Below are 18,818 nucleotides of genomic sequence, written 5' to 3'. Positions count from 1 at the left end.
GTCAGAGCCGTGACATCCTGGGCTTGTGGCAGCGTCACCACTGACCAGCTAGGGGAGCAAGCCATGCCGTCTCCACGCCCCGGTTTCCTCATGAGTAACATGGGCACAGTGATGGCACCCACCTCCTAGGGATACTGTGTGGCTGATGGTGACCAGGGCAGTGGCCTGTCCCTTCGGCATCCCTATCTTGGGGCCCAGGAGTTGAGTCACTCCTTCAGCACATGTTGACCAGGAGACCCTGTCTTTGGGGGCCCTTGGGTGGGGCTTGGGAGACTCCCAGAGTCTGACCTCTAGGCAGAAGGAGTCCTGGGAGCAAGAGCTGGCCAGGCCCCTGGCATCGCAGGCTCCAGCAATGAGAGCACAGGAGCCCTGGAGTCAGGCCCAGCCTCTCGCCGGGTTTCCCTTCTGCAAGTCGGAGGGAGGGGTGGCAAGAGAAGCCCCCAAGGGTTGGTCCCCCTGGGGCATTTGTGGGTTTTTCAGTGGGTCCCTGAGCTGGGCATGCTGGGATGCCTCCCCACCCCTCTCTTGGTATGTCCACAGATCTCAGTCACAGCCCAGGAGCCACAGAGGGGAGGGACTCTGAAAAAAGCCAGAAGCCAGGGGCAGTACCTGGGCTGGGGAGGGAAGGTGGCATGGAGCCTGTGATTCAGAGCCCCGCTGCCTCCTGCTGCAGCCCCAAACACTGAGGTCAGCACCTAGCCACTGTGGTAACCTGGGGTCCTGGCACAGAGGGGCCAGGCTGGACAAGGGCTCCCTGGGGGAGAGGGCAGGCCCCTGTGGCTCTGCTTTAAGCCCCCAAGGTCAGGGTGCCTCTGAGCTGTCACAGGGAGCTGGCCATAGAGGGCACCCGGGAAGAGGCCTCGTCTTGTCCCCTGACAGTCTTGACACCACACTATTGACCAGGTGTCTGATCTTGGTGGATGAAGTCACTGGCCCTTCCCCAGGGGGTTGACCCTGCAGCTAGGAGCAGAGCTGGACAGGGAGTGGCCAGTGGGGGTCTTGGGGCCCGTGCAGATCTGCAAATGAGACGTCACTCAAAAGAGTCTAAAGCCTAGTGCCAAGGCCTTTGCCGGCAAGCCTGGTGGCGCTGCTGACCGTGAGGGGCCACATTACTTTGGCTGAAACCTCTCAACTGTCTGCCTTGAGCAGTGAGCTTCTTTAAGATCTGTCTGTGTGGGCTCAAAATACAGCAGCGAGGCCCACAGACAGACTGGATTCCCGACAGCCACTTCGGATGCCTGTGTGTGTGTGCCTCTCAGTGACACGGTGACACCCCCCGCCCCCATACACCAATGGGCATGTTCCCCTCAAGTTGGGATTCCATGAGAATTTGAAATTCGGTCCTGCCTTTTCTCTCTTTTGATCAGGGTTCTGCTATCGAAGCTTGATCCAAATGGTCAGTACTGATAGCTGGGCACCATCTACTTCTCCTGGTCTCATGGCAAAGCGGGCAACTGCTATTTCCTCCGCCCACTCACTTCCCTTCTTCTGTCGATCCAGGTGAAGAGACCTGTCAGAACGGTGAACTTTCCTCTGATCCAGTCCCCTCCCTGCTGTGTGCTTCCTCCCTCTATAGAGCTCTGTCCACTAGGCCACTTGCCCTCACAACTCCCGTCAACTCTGCTAAGGACCACCCCATGTGCTGCCTTAACAGAAACGGCTTGGCACAGGCGCTGGAACGCCGTGGAGAAAACGGACATCCAGGGAGTCAACCATCCCCAGGGCCAGCTGAGTTCTCACAAGACCTCAGCCCCAGCCCCAGTCGCTTGATCGAGAGCCGGGGGGTGGGGTGAGGGTGGGGGGTTCTTCCTGGAATCACTGGACTAGGAACAGGCGTGCCATGTCCATCTTTCCACAAAACTGCGAAAACTCAACCGCCCTGCTTCCCACTGCATAGAAAACACGCGTCTCCTACAGACCTCAGAGGCCCCGTCTGGTTACAGTGGCCAGAGTGGTTTCTCACCTGCCAACAAACAGAGACACAGCTCCTGGCCCTCCGGGGGGCACAGCCATGCCGGGGTGTGCCACTGCCTGCCCCCCACGCCCACCCCGAGCTCCTGTTTGATTTCAGGGCACACAGACAGCCCACCTACTCAGACTGCTCGCCAGTCACCCTTCATGTCTGGCCCACATCCAATCTGTAGACCGACTTTGTACCTTCGTCTCCAAGATTTGCTGGGGGCCCCCCCGCCCCATTCCGGGTCACCCTCGTCCACAGTGACGGGTCCAAGCTCCCAGAGCCCCCGCAGCCACCACTTCTGCTGTCTTTCGGGTTCAAAAGCCCGCTGGCCTCTAACCCGGAGAGAAGGGCACAGTGTGTTTTCGGGGGTCCCCTCTCCCCGTCCGCCCACGGCAATTATTCCAAGCACAGTCAGTCGTCCCGCCTCCCTCCTTTCATTGGCTGAGGGAAGGCACGTGACCCAACCGTGGCCAATGGGGCGAGGGGGACACTTGCCCAGCGAAAGCTTCGCTGGAGAGAGCCGCTCACCTCTCCGAAGCGGGGTTCTGGGGAGCAGTTTCAGGGTACCGTTCCAGCCTTGACCTCAAAAAAGTTCCCCTTTCTGTCCTTGAGTCACTTCATCTGCAAACAAACCAATCGCCCCGTATCGGCTAGTGGTTAGGTGTCGGGGTGCGGTCCGGAAGGTCTGCATTGGAAGCCGACGTGGTGGGGACTCCCAGGGGCAGCTCTACCCCGTCCTCTGGGGAGTGAGAGTCCCGTCGGCAGCCATGCCCTGCGTGCCTCAGCCCCTGGCCTGCAAAACGCGGACGATTAGCGCAGCACCTGCTCCCTATCAGTGCTAATTGGTATTACAGGGAGTTTACCACCAGCTGTGATCCGGCCTCCCCTGGGGCGCTCAGGGCAGGAGTCCTTGGGGCCACACTGCGGGCTGGACTATAAGGGGAAGTGCTGTGCCCCTACCGTCCAGCAGCTCTGCGGGGGTCAGGGCCTAGGGATCGGCTCCTGTCCTGTCCTATAGCAGGGTCCCCGAGAGTGGAATCCACGCAAGAGCACCCGGCGAAATACTAGCTCTCCGGAATGGTTCCCGAACGGCTACGTTAGCGGCCAGAGTGGCCGTACCAGCATCTTCCGTCCTCACCCCGACCCGGTATGGTACAGCTGTTATTTCTTGGCGAATCTGTGAATGAGGTGTGTGATGGGGGCTCACACTTCAGATCGGTGTGCTATTGGGTCTTGTGTACCTCTCTGCCCATACCTGGGTCAAGCCATTGGACTTCCTCTTCTGAAAAATGCCTTCTCAAGACTGGCTTCCTTTTTCACCCCTCCCCACCACCACCACCCCACCCCCGGCACAATTCATACACGCTTAAAAACTGCATGCCAACTCATACTCCGTTAGTGATGCATTCCATACCAATCAAACCCAAACTCCACTGCCAGGCAGTCGATGCCCACTCAGCAAACCTACAGGGCAGGGAAGAACTGCTGGCCCTGTCCATTTCTGAGATGAATTCTTTTTAAAAAATCTTTTATTTTTATTGTTTTATCAGTTTTTTAAGAAAATCATTTTACTGGGGGCTCGTATCACAATCCATACATCCATCCACTGTCAAGCACATTTGTTGTCATCATTCTAAAAAAATTTGCTTTCTACTTAAGCCCTTGTTATCAGCTCATTTCCCCACCTCCCTCATGAACCCTTGGTAATTTATAGATCATCGTCATGTATTACACTGTCCAACGTCTCCCTTCACCCACTTTTCTGTTGTCCGTCTCCCAGGGAGGATATATGTAGATCCTTGTAATCGGTAGCCCCTTTCCAACCCACCTTCCCTCCACCCTCCTGGTATCACCTCTCACACCACTGGTCCTGAAGGGATCATCTGTCCCGGATTCCCTGTGTTCCCAGTTCCTATCTGTACCAGTGCACATCCTCTGGTCTAGCCAGATTTGTAAGGTAGAAATGGGATGATAGTGGTGGTTGGGGAAGAAGCATTTAGGAACAGAGGAAAGTTGTATGTTTCATCGTTGCTGCACTGCACCCTGACTGGCTGAGACGAATTCTTCCCCAGGGCAGAAAGCCCGGCCCTTCTCCCGTGGAGTAATTCATAACCACACCACCACCAGGGCCCCATGTTCCAAATATTACCTCCCAATTTGTGGGGACTTTTAAAATTTTTTTCTTTTTAATGATGAATTTTTGGAGTCAAGTTTGAGAAACCCTCTCTCTAGGACTCTGCAGTATTTGGAACAGAGTGGGGCTAACTGACTGCAGTCTGGTGCCGTCACCAGTTCAGTCGAATCTTCCTCAGCTGCCACTCCTCCCTCAGCAGCACCTCTCATCGATGCCCCCACCCCATAGGAAGGTGTGAATAGATCCCCCCCAAACAGTCTGCTGACCCTGCTAGTTGCAATCAAGTTTCCATCAGTCCTAGGAGCCTGCTACTGAGGAGTACCCAGCACCTCAACTCAGCTTGGCCCTAACCCAGGCTATTTCCATGGGAGTAAGCTGGAGGGAACCCTGGATCTAGGCCTGTGCTGGCAGTGTCCCCAGGGTATCCACACTCCTTAACTTGACCCCAGTTGCCAAAGATGCTCTCTGGAAAGTCCTTCCCCACCCACACCCTGGTGAACACACAGGGCAGTGCCCAAAGTCCTGCATCTGGCACCCCTGGCCTGGCTTCCCTTTGCCCTTAATCTTTCCCACCCCTCCTGCCCTTGGGCACAGACCAAGGCCCCCCAGGCCAGTCTGTGATGCTACCATGTGCCCATGCTGATCAGCCTTTCCTTCACTTGTCCACTGGCCAGTTCACATGTGGTCAGAGGCTTCCAGATTAAATGGGAAGCCTTCCAGAGTGCACCAAGAGCAGCTCCAGCTCGCGTGTGGAATCCCGGTAGGCATGCTGCACGAGAAACCCTGGCTTCTCTCCAGAGACTGGTGCCCAGCTCTGAGGCAAGGGTGTGGGCTCGGCAGGTGCAGGAAGGAGGTTCATCCACGTCTGGGGCTCCGAGGAGCGTTTGGTGTGGCCCACTCCCTGACACTGTCCAAAGGAGACTCGTGCACAACAGCCCAGGAAGCCCGCTTGTGTGAAGAGGTAGCAGTTTATTGAAATATAAACATTCGAGAACATGTATGATAGAAAATAACCACGACATATACAGACACTTGCTGCCAGAAGACATCTGAGGTATTTATCCACTGCCTAGGCTACCCATGTGCTATCACATTTTCCCGGTTAGAATACATGAGGAGGGGAGGTTGGGGGCACTCACACATCTGCCTGCCACATGGGCAAAGCCTCTCCTGGGTCAGGACGCCATCACTTCTGGGGCACCGGCTGGCTGGTGCTCTGTTACTGTCCTGGAGGGCAGCGAGGGCTCGCTCAGAGGGGAGGCTGGCTAAGCTTCTGGGGGGTAGGGGGAGACCGCAATGACCAGACAGACAGTACTGTCCCTGTGTCCTCTGGATGGGAAGAGTCCATCCTTCGTGACCAAACCCCTGAGAAAGATGCACTGGCCAAATATCTGAGGCACCTCCAAGCGGGTCCCTCCCGGTCCCCGGCGGCAGACCCCAGGTGCCTTTCCTTGCCTGGTTTTTGTGCTTGCCGGCAGGCCCGTGCCTGTGCACCGCAGGTGTGGAGGATCGAGAACACGCGGGCAGCGGAGGCACCGCCTAACAAGCTGAGGTAGCTGTTTGTGCTCCAGCTTCTGGTTTCCCAGGCCGGTCTCACTGTCTGCTGGGCTGCAATCACCACAGTCTATACCGTTGGGGGCTGGGGTGGGGACGACACCCTATAGCACGCGCCAGGCTGAGATGACAGGGAGGTGAGCCTGTGCAGGAGATGACCAGCTCTTCCACCATGGAAGAACAAGCTGCCCCCACCAGGAGAGGCTGCCCTGGGGCGGGGCGGGGCAGGGCACCTGGGGCAGGTGAGAAGCACAGGGGTCCAGGCCAAGCCCTGCTCTGGCAAGAAGCAGGTCCAGGACTGTCTTCATCAATCAGGCCTGTGGCCACCCCACCTGCCTCCCACCTCTAGGATCCCTGAGTCGAGGCTCCTGCCTGCCTCCCTGCCTCCGAGTTGGGAGTCTCAGGGAAGGGCCGGGGTGCTGGGAAACCAAACCATCTGTTTGGCTTTGGGGGTGATCTGCTTTCATTCTTTGGTGCTACAACAACGATAAAATTTAATTAAAAAACCACAATAAAAAATAATGTCAACAAAACACATACAAAAAGGCTTTCAGAAATGCCAAGGCTTCCTGAAGATTCAAACATCAATTACAAATCTGAGGTATTTCCATGGGCCTGCCATCAGCAGGTGTGGGGGAGGTGGGGCCCAGATGGCCCCATGAGAAGAAGGGTGACCCAGGGGCAAGAGGGATGTCCTGGGGAGTGCTGGCCAACAGGGTAAGGGGGCAGCAGGAGGTTGGGGAGGGTTGGAGGAAGGTCAGTGTAGGATGCGTGCCAGGGCCTGGGCAGTCCTGAGCCCTGCCTCCTGTACCCTTCCTTGGGGCCAAAGGGAGAGAGTGTGGCCCTGGGCACCGTTTCAAGACTCGGATTTGAGGAAGCACCCCCAGGCGCCAAATCCAGGGTGGGCTTCCTCCTAGCTCAGCAGAGAAGGGCAGGCTCTTGGCTCTCTAGCAGTCCTCCGGCCAGAGCTGCAAAGTGGGGGACTATGCAGGGGAGAGACCACTGACCCTGGGCTCATGGCAGAAGTGGGGAAGGGAAATAAATAAGGGAAAGGGTCATAGAGGGCCTCCAGCCTGTGTTGGCTTACAGATTGTCAATACACTGTGCCCCGGGATGGGAGGTGACCTGAGAGCCCTGGAGGAAGCTGGCAGCCCACAGACCCCTGCCGACTTCTCCAGAACAATCCCTGATTGGACAACGCTGCCTTGTCCCGCCCTCAGTCTCTCCCCACCCCCAAAGTACAGCAGGACCTGAATGGAGCCCCAGCAAACCCTCATGTCTGGCCAGACGGTGGTGGGCGTGTGCTCCGTGAGATGAGGTAAATCCTGTGCATCAGTGTCCTTGGCTCTCGAAAGGAGAGCAGAGTGGGGAGCTGGGCCTGCCCGTCAGAGGGACCAGCTGGTGGAGGGCTCTGCCCCGGGGGTGCCCCGGGAGGAGGTGGGACTCGGCGAGCAGTGAGAACTGCTGCTGCTGGCGCTGCTGCCGACGCTCTGGGGAGCAGGTCCTGCGAGGAGGTGGACCACGGGCTTCTGGGCAAACAGCACACCTGGGGCGGGAGGGGATAAGCATTGCTGGGTGGTGGGGCACACACTGGCCTGCCTGCATATTCTTGACACACAGCAGGGCCAGAGGGGCTGACCAAGACCAGCCGCTGCTGCAGTGCCTGAGGGCTCTGAGCCTGGGGGCTGCAGGAACAGCAGTGGTTGGGTTGAGGAGGGCAGCCAAGGCTGGCTCAGGACGGTCCAGCCTTGGGCTGAGGGAGGAAAAGGGGCTGAGTGTGCTCGGGCAGACACAGCCGGGAGGTGGCTGGCCCGGTACCTGGTGGCGGGGGAGGCAGGAGGATGCCGCCTCTAGGCAGGTCTGGCCCTGCACGGGGTGTGGAGCCTGGAGCATTCTAAGTCTGGAGGGTCTCAGAGGTTCCAGGGTCAGGAGGGTGAGGGGTCTGGAGGTTACTGTACTGTACTGGAGGAGGCAAGGAGTTGTAGGAAGGATCCCGGGATCGTGCTCTTGAGGTGGGCAGAGGCTGACGGCAGAGGGGGCCAATGGCTGGCTCAAATCTCTTCTGAGGGAAGGAGCTGTCACCCCTGCCTCCCTCAAGGGCCGTGACGAGAGGATGACAGGGTCCAGGCATGGAGCGCCTACCTGGGTGCTCTCCCCACAGATGTGCACAGTCCCCAAACCTCCCACCGTAGGTGACTGGACTCATGGAGAGCCCAGCCCGTGAGTGCAGGCTTTTCAAGGCCGGGATCTTTCAGAAGCAGTGAGCCAGGCCTCACTCCCAAGGTGCCTCAGGATGGCCTTGAACCACCGGCTCTTGGTCAGCAGTGAAGAGCTTAGACCTTGGCGCTGCTACCCAGAGCCTCCCCTGGGGAGCTCCTAAATACTCACTGCCAGCAAGCCAGTCCAGACTCCCAGAGTAGAACCTCCCCCGTGAGTGCCACAGCCGGCACTCCTCTCGGCGCAGAAAGCCTCATCTTTCTGCCTCAGAGGGGCTGTGGATCCAAACTGCCAGCTGGGTAGTTAGTAGCCAGCACACAACCCACTCCGCCACCAGGGCTCCTTCCCTAGGGGGCTCAGTACCCAGACACACTCAAAGCAGGAGGGCTCCCGAGGAAACGCTCTCGCTTCCAGGGGAGAAGTAGTTGAAGACGTGCGCCCTCTGCACCAGCCGTGCCCCAGGTTGGCCTTGGGCTCTGTTTGAGCCACTGTGCTTCCAGAGCCCGCGGGTGGGTCCCAAGCGAGACAGGGGTGGGGAGGGCGGTCCCTCTGAGAACTGATGGCATGGCTTGCAAAGCCCAGGTGAAGGGCAAAACCAGCAGACAGAAAGCAGTGCTGCCACTGAGGTTTAGGAGGGGATGGTGCTCAAGGACTGGGCCGGGGGATAAAAGCCGTGGAGGTTGTATTCCGCTCAGACGGCTCTGCCTGCCTCTTGATCTCAGGGTGTTTGAGAGAGAAAACCGGCCAATGATGCATACAGCTATGCTTTATGAAGGAAAGGGGCCAGAGGAAGGGCCCTGTGGCCGAGGCCTGTGGGCAGTGGGCACGGCAGTAAGGGGCACAGGCAAGCAGAACCATCGTTCCTCACGTGAAAGGTCTCTCGATGGCTGCACCACACACGGGTCCTATGGGATGCTCAGAGGGCGTCTCTCCTTCCACGGGGCGAGGAGACCTGCCGTCCCAGTGAGCCCCCTGGGGAAGGGCACAGAGGAGATGGGCAGGACCAGCGGGGCGCCAGTGCCTCACCTGCATAGGTGGTGCCGTCGATATCCACAGACATGTTGATGCTCCCAATGGTGCTTGGGGTCAAGTTCAGAGCTGCAGCTGAGCCTTCTGATCTGTCTTCTGCTGGGACAAGGGAGGCTGGGACTGGTCACACCCACCACAGCGCTGGCGTGGTCTTCTCTGGCACATTTCTCCCCCCACCCTGCCCCGGCACACTGGGCCAGGGCCATCAGGCCTCGCAGGTGAACCCCGCCAGTCAATTTCCTGCCGCCACAAGGCCCCGTTCTGTTCCTGGAGCAAAGCAGTGCACCAAGACGACTTGGGCCCGACGCTGGGCGGACACCAGTGTATGTCACCAAGCACCCATTCCGCACCCACGACCTAACTCGCTGCCGTGAAGCCAATGCGGATGCACAGCGACCCTGTGAGTGTCCCACGCTGTCGCTCTTGGAAAAGCCCTCTCTCTCCTGTGGAACGGCTGGTGGGCTCAAACTGCTGACCTCATGGTTAACAGCTCGAGTGACCACTATGTCACTAGGGCTCCTATCTCTGCATCAGGCCCTGGCCGGCGCCTCCCAGTGACCAGACCCCGCCCTGTGCTGGGAGCTCCTCCATGAGACAGGGCTTCAGCCCTGGCAATTGGTCCAGCCTGGGCCTCCCCATCCCTCATCGCTGTTGGAGCCCCCGGGGTGTCGTGGTGTCAGCCAGGGGCTCTGCCTGGCCCACCAGGCCTTGTGTGCTCTTCTCAGCACCTCCTGGCTCTGGCCTAGCTTCTGCAGGCTCTCACCCGCCTGTGGGGTGTCAGGGGCCAGGGAGGGGCCACTTGGGACCAAGCACCTGGGACTCTTGAGCCCCAGTTGGTTCCTGCCACACACCAATTCCTGGATGTGCAGAAACTGAAGGTGAGGGGGCATGGGTGTGGGGAATAGGGAGAGGGAAAGATGTCAATTATGATGCTAAACTCGTCTTTCCTCCTGTCCTGCTGCTCCCAGGGTCACCAGCACCCAGAACCCTGGGAGGCCATGACTCTTGGTGCAGTCTGGCCCCCTGCTGTGGCTCAGGAATGGTGGCTGGGGCCTTGCTGAGCGAAGGCCCAACCCTCTAATTGAATCGAGACACATCAAAAGGCCGGTGGGCGGGGCAACAGCGGCTGTCTCTGAAGGTTCCTGGGCCTTCCCCTTCAGTAATTGCTTTTCGGTTTGTTTTTTGCTAGAGAAGGGCACTCCCTGGGGCAATTTCTGGTCCTCTAAAAGAGACCACCGTTTGAAACTGCATTCTCTGCGACCACAGAGGCCACAAGGGCAGCGCTGGAAGGGCTCCTTCCGGGCCAGTCTTCCCGCCCGCCCAGCCCTGCTCACCGCGGCCATTGATCCGGACCTTCATGGGCAGCTGCCGCGCCATGCTGAGCAGGTTGCGCTGGAAGGCCTGCTGCACTAAGCGCTGCTCCTCCTCTGACAGCCGCGACACCTTCTTCTCAGGGGCCTCCCCAGACTCCAGCCGCTCCCGCAGCTGCTCCAGGGCGGCTGTCCGGGGCCCAGCCTGCTGGCCTGCCAGGGCCACGGGCACAGCCAGGCGACTCGGCACGGGCACTGTTGTCACGGGGACGCCATCAACTGTGGGGAAGCTGAGCTGCTGGAGCGATCCACCCTCTGATGCTGGCGGGACGGGGGCTCCCTTCTCCCTCCTCCCCCCGGGCCTTGCTGACCTTTCCTGAGAGTGGCTCCTGGGGGGATCCGAGGGCTACCGCCACTGGTGCCGCCGCTGGAGCCGAGCCCCAGGATGGGGAAGCGGATCTTGGGTGGGGAGAGGAGGGTGGGGGCGCCGGCGGTGGCCGCAGTAGCAGTAGCGGCAGCAGGAGAGAAGCCAAAAAGTGAGGAACTGTAGCTGGGCCGCCGGCCCTCCCTGCGGTTACCATCGATGGCGGCCTGGAGCTCCGCTGGGGAGCTCAGGGCCTTCTTCTCACACTCGTAGGCGTACAGGTACTTCATGTACCTGGAAAGGGAAGGAGGCAGGGAAGGCAGTCCAGACGCGCCTCAGAGGACACTCAGGACACACTGCGGGATCTCTGGAAGAGAGCTGCCAGGCAGGCTTCGCGTGTCAAGGACGGCAGCCCTGCAGCCGCCAGGACAGGAGGAAAACCTATGCCCCAGCCGCCTCCAGCTGCTCCTGGATTCTCAACACTACTCGGAGCTGGGGCCTGTGCCCTGGAAGGGAATAAGGAACATCGTATTGAAGGAGGGAGGAGCCAGGCCTGTGGTCTCCTGACCACGCTGTGTGAAGCTAGCTAGAGGTGGCGGCTCGTCCCTCTATGGGAGAGCTGGAGGTGCCCCACTTCTCCACCCAGAACCCCGAGAGCGGGGGTGGAGAGGAGACCGTGTTCTGGGTATCGCTCTGGCCGTAACTTCTCAGCTTCCGCAGGAACAACTTCCAGAGCTACCACCTCCCCACGCTGCGGGGCAGGCAATGGAGGCTGCTCCTCCCTCACACCACCGAGGGGTGTTCCGGGCAGACCCTCAGCCCCTGCTCTGATGCTACTTGGGGTTCTCCCTGCTTCTCCTGGCTTTGTAACTTAACTCGAACAGGGGTATAAAATGGGCCACCGAACCCAAAGGGCCAGGCCAGCCGGCCTGCCTACCTCGGGGCCACCTGTTGCTGGGCAGGCAGAAGGCGAAGAGAGGAGGGCCAGACTGGGCAGGAGACAGTGTCCTGGAAAAATGAGTGGGCCCCCGAACCTCAGCCCCTCCACTTACCGGACAGTATGGCCCAGGCCGCCTTACTGAGCCGGGGATAAAGCTCTCTAACCTAGAAAACGGATGGTACCTTATCACGGGGGCTGACTGGGAGGTTCAGTGAAGCCACAGGAGGTCAAGCGTGCCATCCCCCAGAGGCCTGGGCTCACTGGTAGCTCTCATTCTTACTGGGGGCAGGTTCGCTCAGAGTGCCGGCATCAGGAATCCCACTTACCCTGCTGGCTGTACGCTGGCAGTTTGCTCCTTCCTTCCAGGTTCAAACCCGCCCCTGTTCTCCAGCCCCGCTCCCCAGGCAGGTCGGGCCCGCGCTCACTCACTGGGTCCTCAGGGTGAAGGCGGCACTGGTGATGGACGTGGGCAGGTTGAGGCCCTTGGTGACCTCCCTCCAGATCTTCTTGTTGATGATCTCCACCAGGCCCCCCTTCTCCGTCACCAGCTTATACAGCATGTACAGGTCCAGGGTCTGCTTGGCCATGATGGGTATCCGGTTGATGGGGGTCCCTGTGGGGGTCCAGAAAGAAGGGGATGGCTGTGAGTGCCGGGCAGACGAGGAGAGGAGGTGCACCTGTGCCTGTTCACTGCCAGCTGAGTTGAACATAAGGTCCACAAATCGGCGCAGAAACGTAATTTTCATTGGGCTCAGCGCTTCACCTGAGTGTGCTTTCCTATCTGCTGAGAAGAGGACCAACTAGGGGTAGGGTTCTAAGATTTTGTGTGGGTGTGCTACGATTCCACTGGGTTTCCGCTGATCTGGCAACTCCAACGCCCGTGAAGCCGCCGCCTCCGTCCACCTTGCCTCTTCCTGACCCCTGCCTGGGGAGCCCGTCCCCAGGCTTTTGCAGCAGGCTGGTGCTGTGTGCCACTAGTTACTGCCTTCCCAGCCCTGACAGTGCAGCTGGTCATGCACTGGGCTAGCCACAAGGACAACAGTTCAAACTAACCACCCACCCTGCGGGAGAGAGAAGAGGCTTTCTGTTCCTGAGTTGGAAACCCTACATGAGGTCACCGAGTGGGAACTGGCTCAGAGGCAGTGGCTGCTGCTACTCTGGAGGATCACGGCGCCCGCCCGCGTGTTTGGAGCTGTCTCAGCTGAATCTGTATGGAATCAGGTTGTCAGGCTTTGCTTCGTGGAACCACCGGGTGCCCATGGATGGGAACCCTGCCTGCTTCTACCTCGTTTACTCCCTGCATTGGCTGGTGCTGGCCCTGCTATGAGACCACCCCCTGCATGCTCCATTGTGTCCACTGAGCTGCTGGGCACACCAGCCTCTGGGGGGTGAGTGTGGATGGGAACCCTGCCTGCTTCTACCTCGTTTACTCCCTGCATTGGCTGGCGCTGGCCCTGCTACAAAACCACCCCCTGCATGCTCCATCGTGTCCACTGAGCTGCTGGGCACACCAGCCTCTGGGGGGTAAAAGCCACAATTCACCACCCCCGACACACACCCTGGCCCTTAAGAGAGGGAGGGTCAGAGCCGCTTCCGCCCATTGGCCCCAGAGGGAGTGAGCGGAGCCTGGGCCTTGATTAGGAAACCTGGCACCAGGCAGGAAGGGCCACTAATGAGCACCAGGGGACAGCAGGGAGGGCGGGCCGGCGTCCGTTCCCGGCGGCCGGGATGCGTGGCAGGCGGTGTGATGGATGACTGTCATTTGGCAGCCCCAGGATTAATGATCTGGAGGTCAGAGGGGAGGATTCCACAGGGAAGGGTCACCGTCCGGGGCAGGGCCTGGGACTTGTTGCCTTTACTGTACACAGGCAGCTCCACCCCTGTCCCGCCCTCCCCTCTGCCGGCGCCCAGGCTCTGGCGGATGGGTGTGTGGGGCCTGGAGGTCTGCTTCACTGGCCCCGATTATAAAGGAACACAACATGCTGTGGGGGACAGAGCCTCCTGCAAGTGTGCGGGTCAGAGAGCTCCAAGCGTGGCATCCAAGCACAAGAAGGTCGTGGAGCTGGGCTTTAAGAGCCACCAGGGTTCCTGGGACGCTCCAGTGTTGGCTATAAACTGTAGTCCAGCTTCAAGATCACAGCCCCAGGGCAGAACCGGCTCTTGGGGGGGAGGAGTGCCCACCTCCATTTGGAAGCTTGCCTGCCAGGCCACTCAGTGACCCGCCCCCCAAAGCTCACAGTTCCAGAACCTTCCTGCGTGTGAGGTATGAGCTTCCCGCTCCGAATGCTGATGCTGGGCTGCTGTTTGTCCCCAGCAGTGCCGATGTTCTGAGGCCTGAGGGCACTAGCTTCTCTCCTCCTTCAAGGTTGCCAGGTGTCCCTCAGCGCCTTCCTCTGAGGTGGCTTTGAGAAGTATCTTCCTTTCTAAGTCACCTCCCAGCCAGGCCCTTGCTTGGCTCACCATTAGATGCTTCTAACAGCCTCTTATCCAAAGATGCAATTTAGACACCGCCACCAACCTTGCCAAATACCTCTCCACACACACTCACCTCCTTGTTCCAGAACCTGCAGAGATCCCGCCTGTCTGCCCAAGATCCCTGACCCAGTCTTACAAATGATGTCAGACACATTTCAAGCATATTCCAACAACCCTTGAGCCTAAAATGGCCTGTCTCTGCAGTACCCAGTGGTTAGCATGGGTTGCTCCTCTTTCAGCATCCCAATCCTCACTCCCCAGAGGTCAACAATCACGCTGAGTGCTCCACGGATGTTGGCCTGGCTCCCCACCAGGTCTGAACATTCTCAGGGACTGTCTCCTTCGCGGATGTCAAGCATTTAACCAATTAACTTAGCATGCAGATGAAACAAAGAGCATCTCGGTGTCAAAGCGAGCAGCTCGGAGGCAAGCCGCCTGGGACTCTGAAGCCCACTTCAAATCTGTGCGTGTGTCCACAGCTGATAGCCGGAACAGAAGCCCCTGGTCCTGTCAGGAGCTGGCGGGCATCGGCACCACTATCATACTAAGTGGACGAGGGTCAGGGACCTGCGGGGTCTGGTCCCACAGAGGAGCAGCCAGTGGATCCCATCAAGGGGGAAGGACCGAAGAATGAACGTTCTGAGTAAGAAGCATGACTTCCCTGGTGCCACAGGGAAGGCAGGGAAAGAGGGCGGGAGGCGGAGAACCAAGCACGGATATTCCCGAATATTTAGCCAAGACAGTAGGGCTGAAAGCAGTCAAGGGCTTGCTGGCCTTTGGAACTGCCATCTGGAGGGCCACACAGCACACGGTTTTGGACTCTGTTGGTCAATGGTTTTCAGAATTCGTGATCTTGTCTTTGGAAACTCGTTAACGGGTGGTAAAGGTTCAAACTCAGAGGTGGATTTTGCAATTAGCCACGATCGTCCTTCACGAGAAGGAAAGTCAAGAAAACAGGAAGAAGTGACTTGGCAGTTTCTACTGCCCTTGATCGAAGACGAGGTGTGGCCACCACCGCTGGCAATGTCTTAGTGTGGCTCTAATGGCCCCGCGGAGAAAGAATCGCAAACAGTCATGACTGGGCAGTCGCCCGGCTGGCTGTGACGGGTTCTCTGAAGAGTGACCGGGCACAGACGCAGGCTTTGTAAAAGAGCAGCCACGTCAAGGACACATGGGGTGTGCCCGCCACACACTCAGAATGCTTGGGGGTGAGAGAAAGAGTGGTGGATGTGGGACCCGAGGGACAAGGGTGAAAGGGGCATGTGAGGGCAAGGCTGTAAGCCCAGCCAACGAGTGACCCATGCCCAGCATGCTTGGAGGAGAGGACAGGCCACCTGTGACCAGTCTCCCAGGAACCCTGCTTGACCTCTCAGCCCAGAGTGGCAAGTAGCAGCCACTGCCAACAGCCACTTTTTAAAAGCAAACCTTTGTGTTGTGAACTGGATGAAGGTTCGGAGGGCAGATCAGTTTTCCACCTCACAATTCACATGCATTTTGTCTCGTGCCATTGTCTGCCACCCCACTCTGCAATCCCGGATTCCACTCCTCGCTGGGCTTCCTGATCCCACTTCTCCCTCGGCCGGCCTCAGCCTCAGCCTGCTGACCCTGTCCTCAGGGAAACACTGCTCTGTGATCTCAAGGGGTTGGTTTTCAAGGTGCACCCTTCTCCCTCGAGTGGCTGATCGGGGCCCTGGTCTCATGGGTTCCCCTGGTCTCCACCTGACCAGCAAGATCCTATGATCCTGACTTTGCACTGCTGTTTCTCGCACTCTCTCCAGGAGCAGCTGGGCACCACCTAGCACTTCTGTCCTAGGGTCACGCGGACAGAAATCCACTGGACTGTTTCCAGGTCTTTCCATTTTCGTTGCTCTTCTTCCTCCGGAGGAGGGAAGAGACCAATAGATTTGCCTCAGGTGGCTTCTTGTGTGCTTTTAAGACCCCAGTTGCTACTCCTCATGGTAAGGTGCGGGACACTGTCAACCCTGGGTCTCTTTGTGGACACACTCCCAAACCTGGCCAGCCTGACTTGAGATGGCCGTGGCGGCAGTACTGTGTGTGACGGCACCTGCCTCTGGTGTCTTCGGACTGTGTCGCCTCCTGCAGGCAGCTCTTGAAGGGAATGACTTTCCCCCTTGTCCGGGGCCACTCCAGACACAGGAAGGTGCCCTGGCTTTGATTCTTCTCGGAACACAAAGGGAGGCAGAATCCTCAGACTGTCTGTCTCCCCCTACAGAGTTCACCTGGGCGTTCGACTCTGAAGGCAGAGGGGTGAAACCCCTTTCCTTCCTTGAACAGGAGAGAGATCCGATGCCTCATGCTGGAGGGGCTGGGTGGCGCTGGGGAGACAGACACTGTCAGGCCTCAGTTTCTCCATCTCTAAATTGAGCAGTGTGTGCTATTAAATGCAGAGTTGATAGTCTAATGTGCAAATCTGCCACAAAATCCATTAAAAACAAAACACATAAATAATTAAAAAAATAAAATGAGGAGTTTGGCTAGAAGACTCACTTCTAACAAGAGTCTACGGATGAAAACGTGAGAGAGGGAGAGAGATACGATAGCTATGCTTACTCCCATAGGGAGGAGCTTGCTTCCCCTGTAGAAAGACAGTGTCCAGTGACTGACACAGAAGTGGCGGGAGCCTCCCCGGCGAAGGAAGGGCCTAAATGTGGCTTAAGGTCAGATCTGGGAGTTCAAGTCCACGAGCAGGGCACTGGTGGGAGGTGGCGAGGAAGGGCCTGCATTTCATCTTCCCCTCCACTGAGAGAGGTCAGTCCTCTAAGCACATCAGTGCATGGGCATGGGGAGGCCAACACCCACTGCAGAGCTCACTGCTTGGCTGAGTCCCACCCCCACCCTGCCTCCAGAGGGGATGTGAGCCCGTCAGTCACCGATATCAAAGGGGGAGTTAGGATTGAGGGTAATTAATCATGCTCTCCCTGACAGGAACCCAGAGCCTTATCTGTACCCCAAGAAATGCCTCTGGTCTCCAGTTTCCTCCTCAATAAAGGAGACTGACAGTCCAACAAAGAGGCCCTTATCAGATTTCAGTCCAGGAGCCCAAGGGACAGAAGACAGTAAAAGGCTTTGATGCGACCAAGGGCCCAGCAGGCCCTGAGAACACCCGGACCAGGACCACAGCCTCCCCAGCTGATGAGGGGCTTCGAGAACTGATGGGGGAGAGAGATGGCCTTCTCAGGCTCGAGACAACGACTTGGAGGGAAGAGGGCAGGGAGGGGTGCTGGAGGGAAGGCTGCTTCTTCCCCACCCCTCACAGATCAAGGACCAGAAGCAACAGGGTGGAGGTGGGGGAGCCAGCAGGGACCCCAGACAGACAGACCCGCACGGGCTGCCTTCCTGCCGACAGCTCGGCGCAAGGCCTCCAGACCCAGGGTGTGGCCTTGCCAGGGACCCCCAAGCTTCCTCCTGGGTCTGAAGAAATCACTAATCACTGCCAGAGGCAGGCTGTCAGGGGGCTGGGCTGCCGGCCAGGGAGCAAAGAGGAGTTAGGGCCTAGGTTAAGTGGGGTGTGCACACTGGTTGGCCAGCGGGCGGGCACTGGGCTCCAGACCATTCCTCTGCAGATTCATTCTTGGTCCGATCTAGTGCTGCTCTCCGAGAGCAGGCAGGGAAGTGACTGGGAATTTCCTCCCCTGATCTGTTTCCAGAAAAAAATGCCTTCCTCAGGAGCACTGTGCGGCAGCCGGACTAGCCCACTGCACAGGGCAAAGGCAGGGAATGTGCAAATAGCGTGATGGTGACAGGTACCCGAGCATCGCCGCTGGTCTTAAATTGGGGATCCTTTCATTGTCCCTTTTTTCGCAGGAAACACACACACACACACACCCGGGCCTGTACATACAAATGAAAATATAACATATAGTACAGCGCACTCATGCCCATGTAATCATTACTCAATTCACATCAAGACACGGAGGAGCATTTCTAGTGGCTCAGTAAACTCTCATGCCCCTTCCCACTCATATCCTCCTCCCACCCACCTCACCTGGACGTAACTACTGTTCTGATGTGAATCACCAAATAAATAAATGGAATCCTATGATACACATTATTGTGTGTCTGGTTATTTCTGCCCAGCTTTGGTTGGGCGTGTGATCGATCCCACTGGCTGAGGACACCACCACTAGCTATCGGTTTCTGAGGGAGCTGAGCTGTCCCAGTGCTTGGTAACAAATGTGGCCTCTATGAGTATTCTCACTCGTCTTTCAGTGAACATAAGCACTCATTTCTATCGGGTTTACACCCAAGGGAGCCCCGGCAGCACAGTGATTGCACATTGAGCTGCTAACCTCAAGACCAGCAGTTTGAAACCACCACCTGCTCTGCAGGAAGCAGATGAGCCTCTACTCCCGTGAAGGGTCCCAGTCTCAGACCCCCAGGGGCAGTTCTGCCCTGTCCTGTAGGGCACTACGGGTGGGGTCGACTGGATGGCAGGGAGTGTGGTTTGGTGATACCCATAAGTGGAGCTGCTGGGTCAATCAAAGGTCCTCCACTTAGCTTTAGTAAATATTTCCAACAGATTTCTAGAGTGACTGTATTGATTTATACCCTCCTTCCAACAATGGGACAAACCCAGGAGGCTCACTGTATGCTTGTCACTCTCGTTGAGACTCCAGTACAGACACAGTGCTTTGGGTGACGTTCAACAGCAGCACATCTCACACTGTGTCCTGCTGTCAGTGGTCTGGTTGTCCGTCCAGGAGAGAGGGTGGCAGGCAGCCTGAAAAAGCCTGAGCCTCCAACTGCCAGGCTGTCCACCAGCCTCGTGCATCCCAGTGGTGTTTTCTCCAAGCCCTCACCAGGAGCCATTCCCC

The 18,818-nt window shown here is 58.1% G+C and overlaps 1 protein-coding gene across 1 annotated transcript in view; it reads right to left on the bottom strand.

Annotated features, from left to right (window-relative positions):
• Positions 1-5,043: 5,043 nt before the first annotated feature.
• The window catches only part of ARID3B (AT-rich interaction domain 3B), a 51,104-nt gene continuing 37,329 nt past the window's right edge, over positions 5,044-18,818 (bottom strand). Inside the window, exons 5-9 of the mRNA XM_030884325.2 lie at positions 11,938-12,121; positions 10,576-10,862; positions 10,229-10,483; positions 8,892-8,990; positions 5,044-7,194 (exon numbers count right to left, since the gene is read on the bottom strand). Coding sequence (XP_030740185.1) covers positions 7,034-7,194; positions 8,892-8,990; positions 10,229-10,483; positions 10,576-10,862; positions 11,938-12,121 — 986 coding nt within the window. The 3' untranslated portion in view covers positions 5,044-7,033. The remainder of the gene's footprint in view (positions 7,195-8,891; positions 8,991-10,228; positions 10,484-10,575; positions 10,863-11,937; positions 12,122-18,818) is intronic.

Source organism: Echinops telfairi, unplaced genomic scaffold (genome assembly GCF_000313985.2).
Source record: "Echinops telfairi isolate 266 unplaced genomic scaffold, ASM31398v2 ScPeMD7_7475;HRSCAF=8513, whole genome shotgun sequence".
NCBI classification, from domain to species: Eukaryota; Metazoa; Chordata; class Mammalia; order Afrosoricida; family Tenrecidae; genus Echinops; species Echinops telfairi.
Note: the sequence above shows the minus strand (reverse complement) of the source record. Positions and strands in the feature narration are given on the sequence as shown.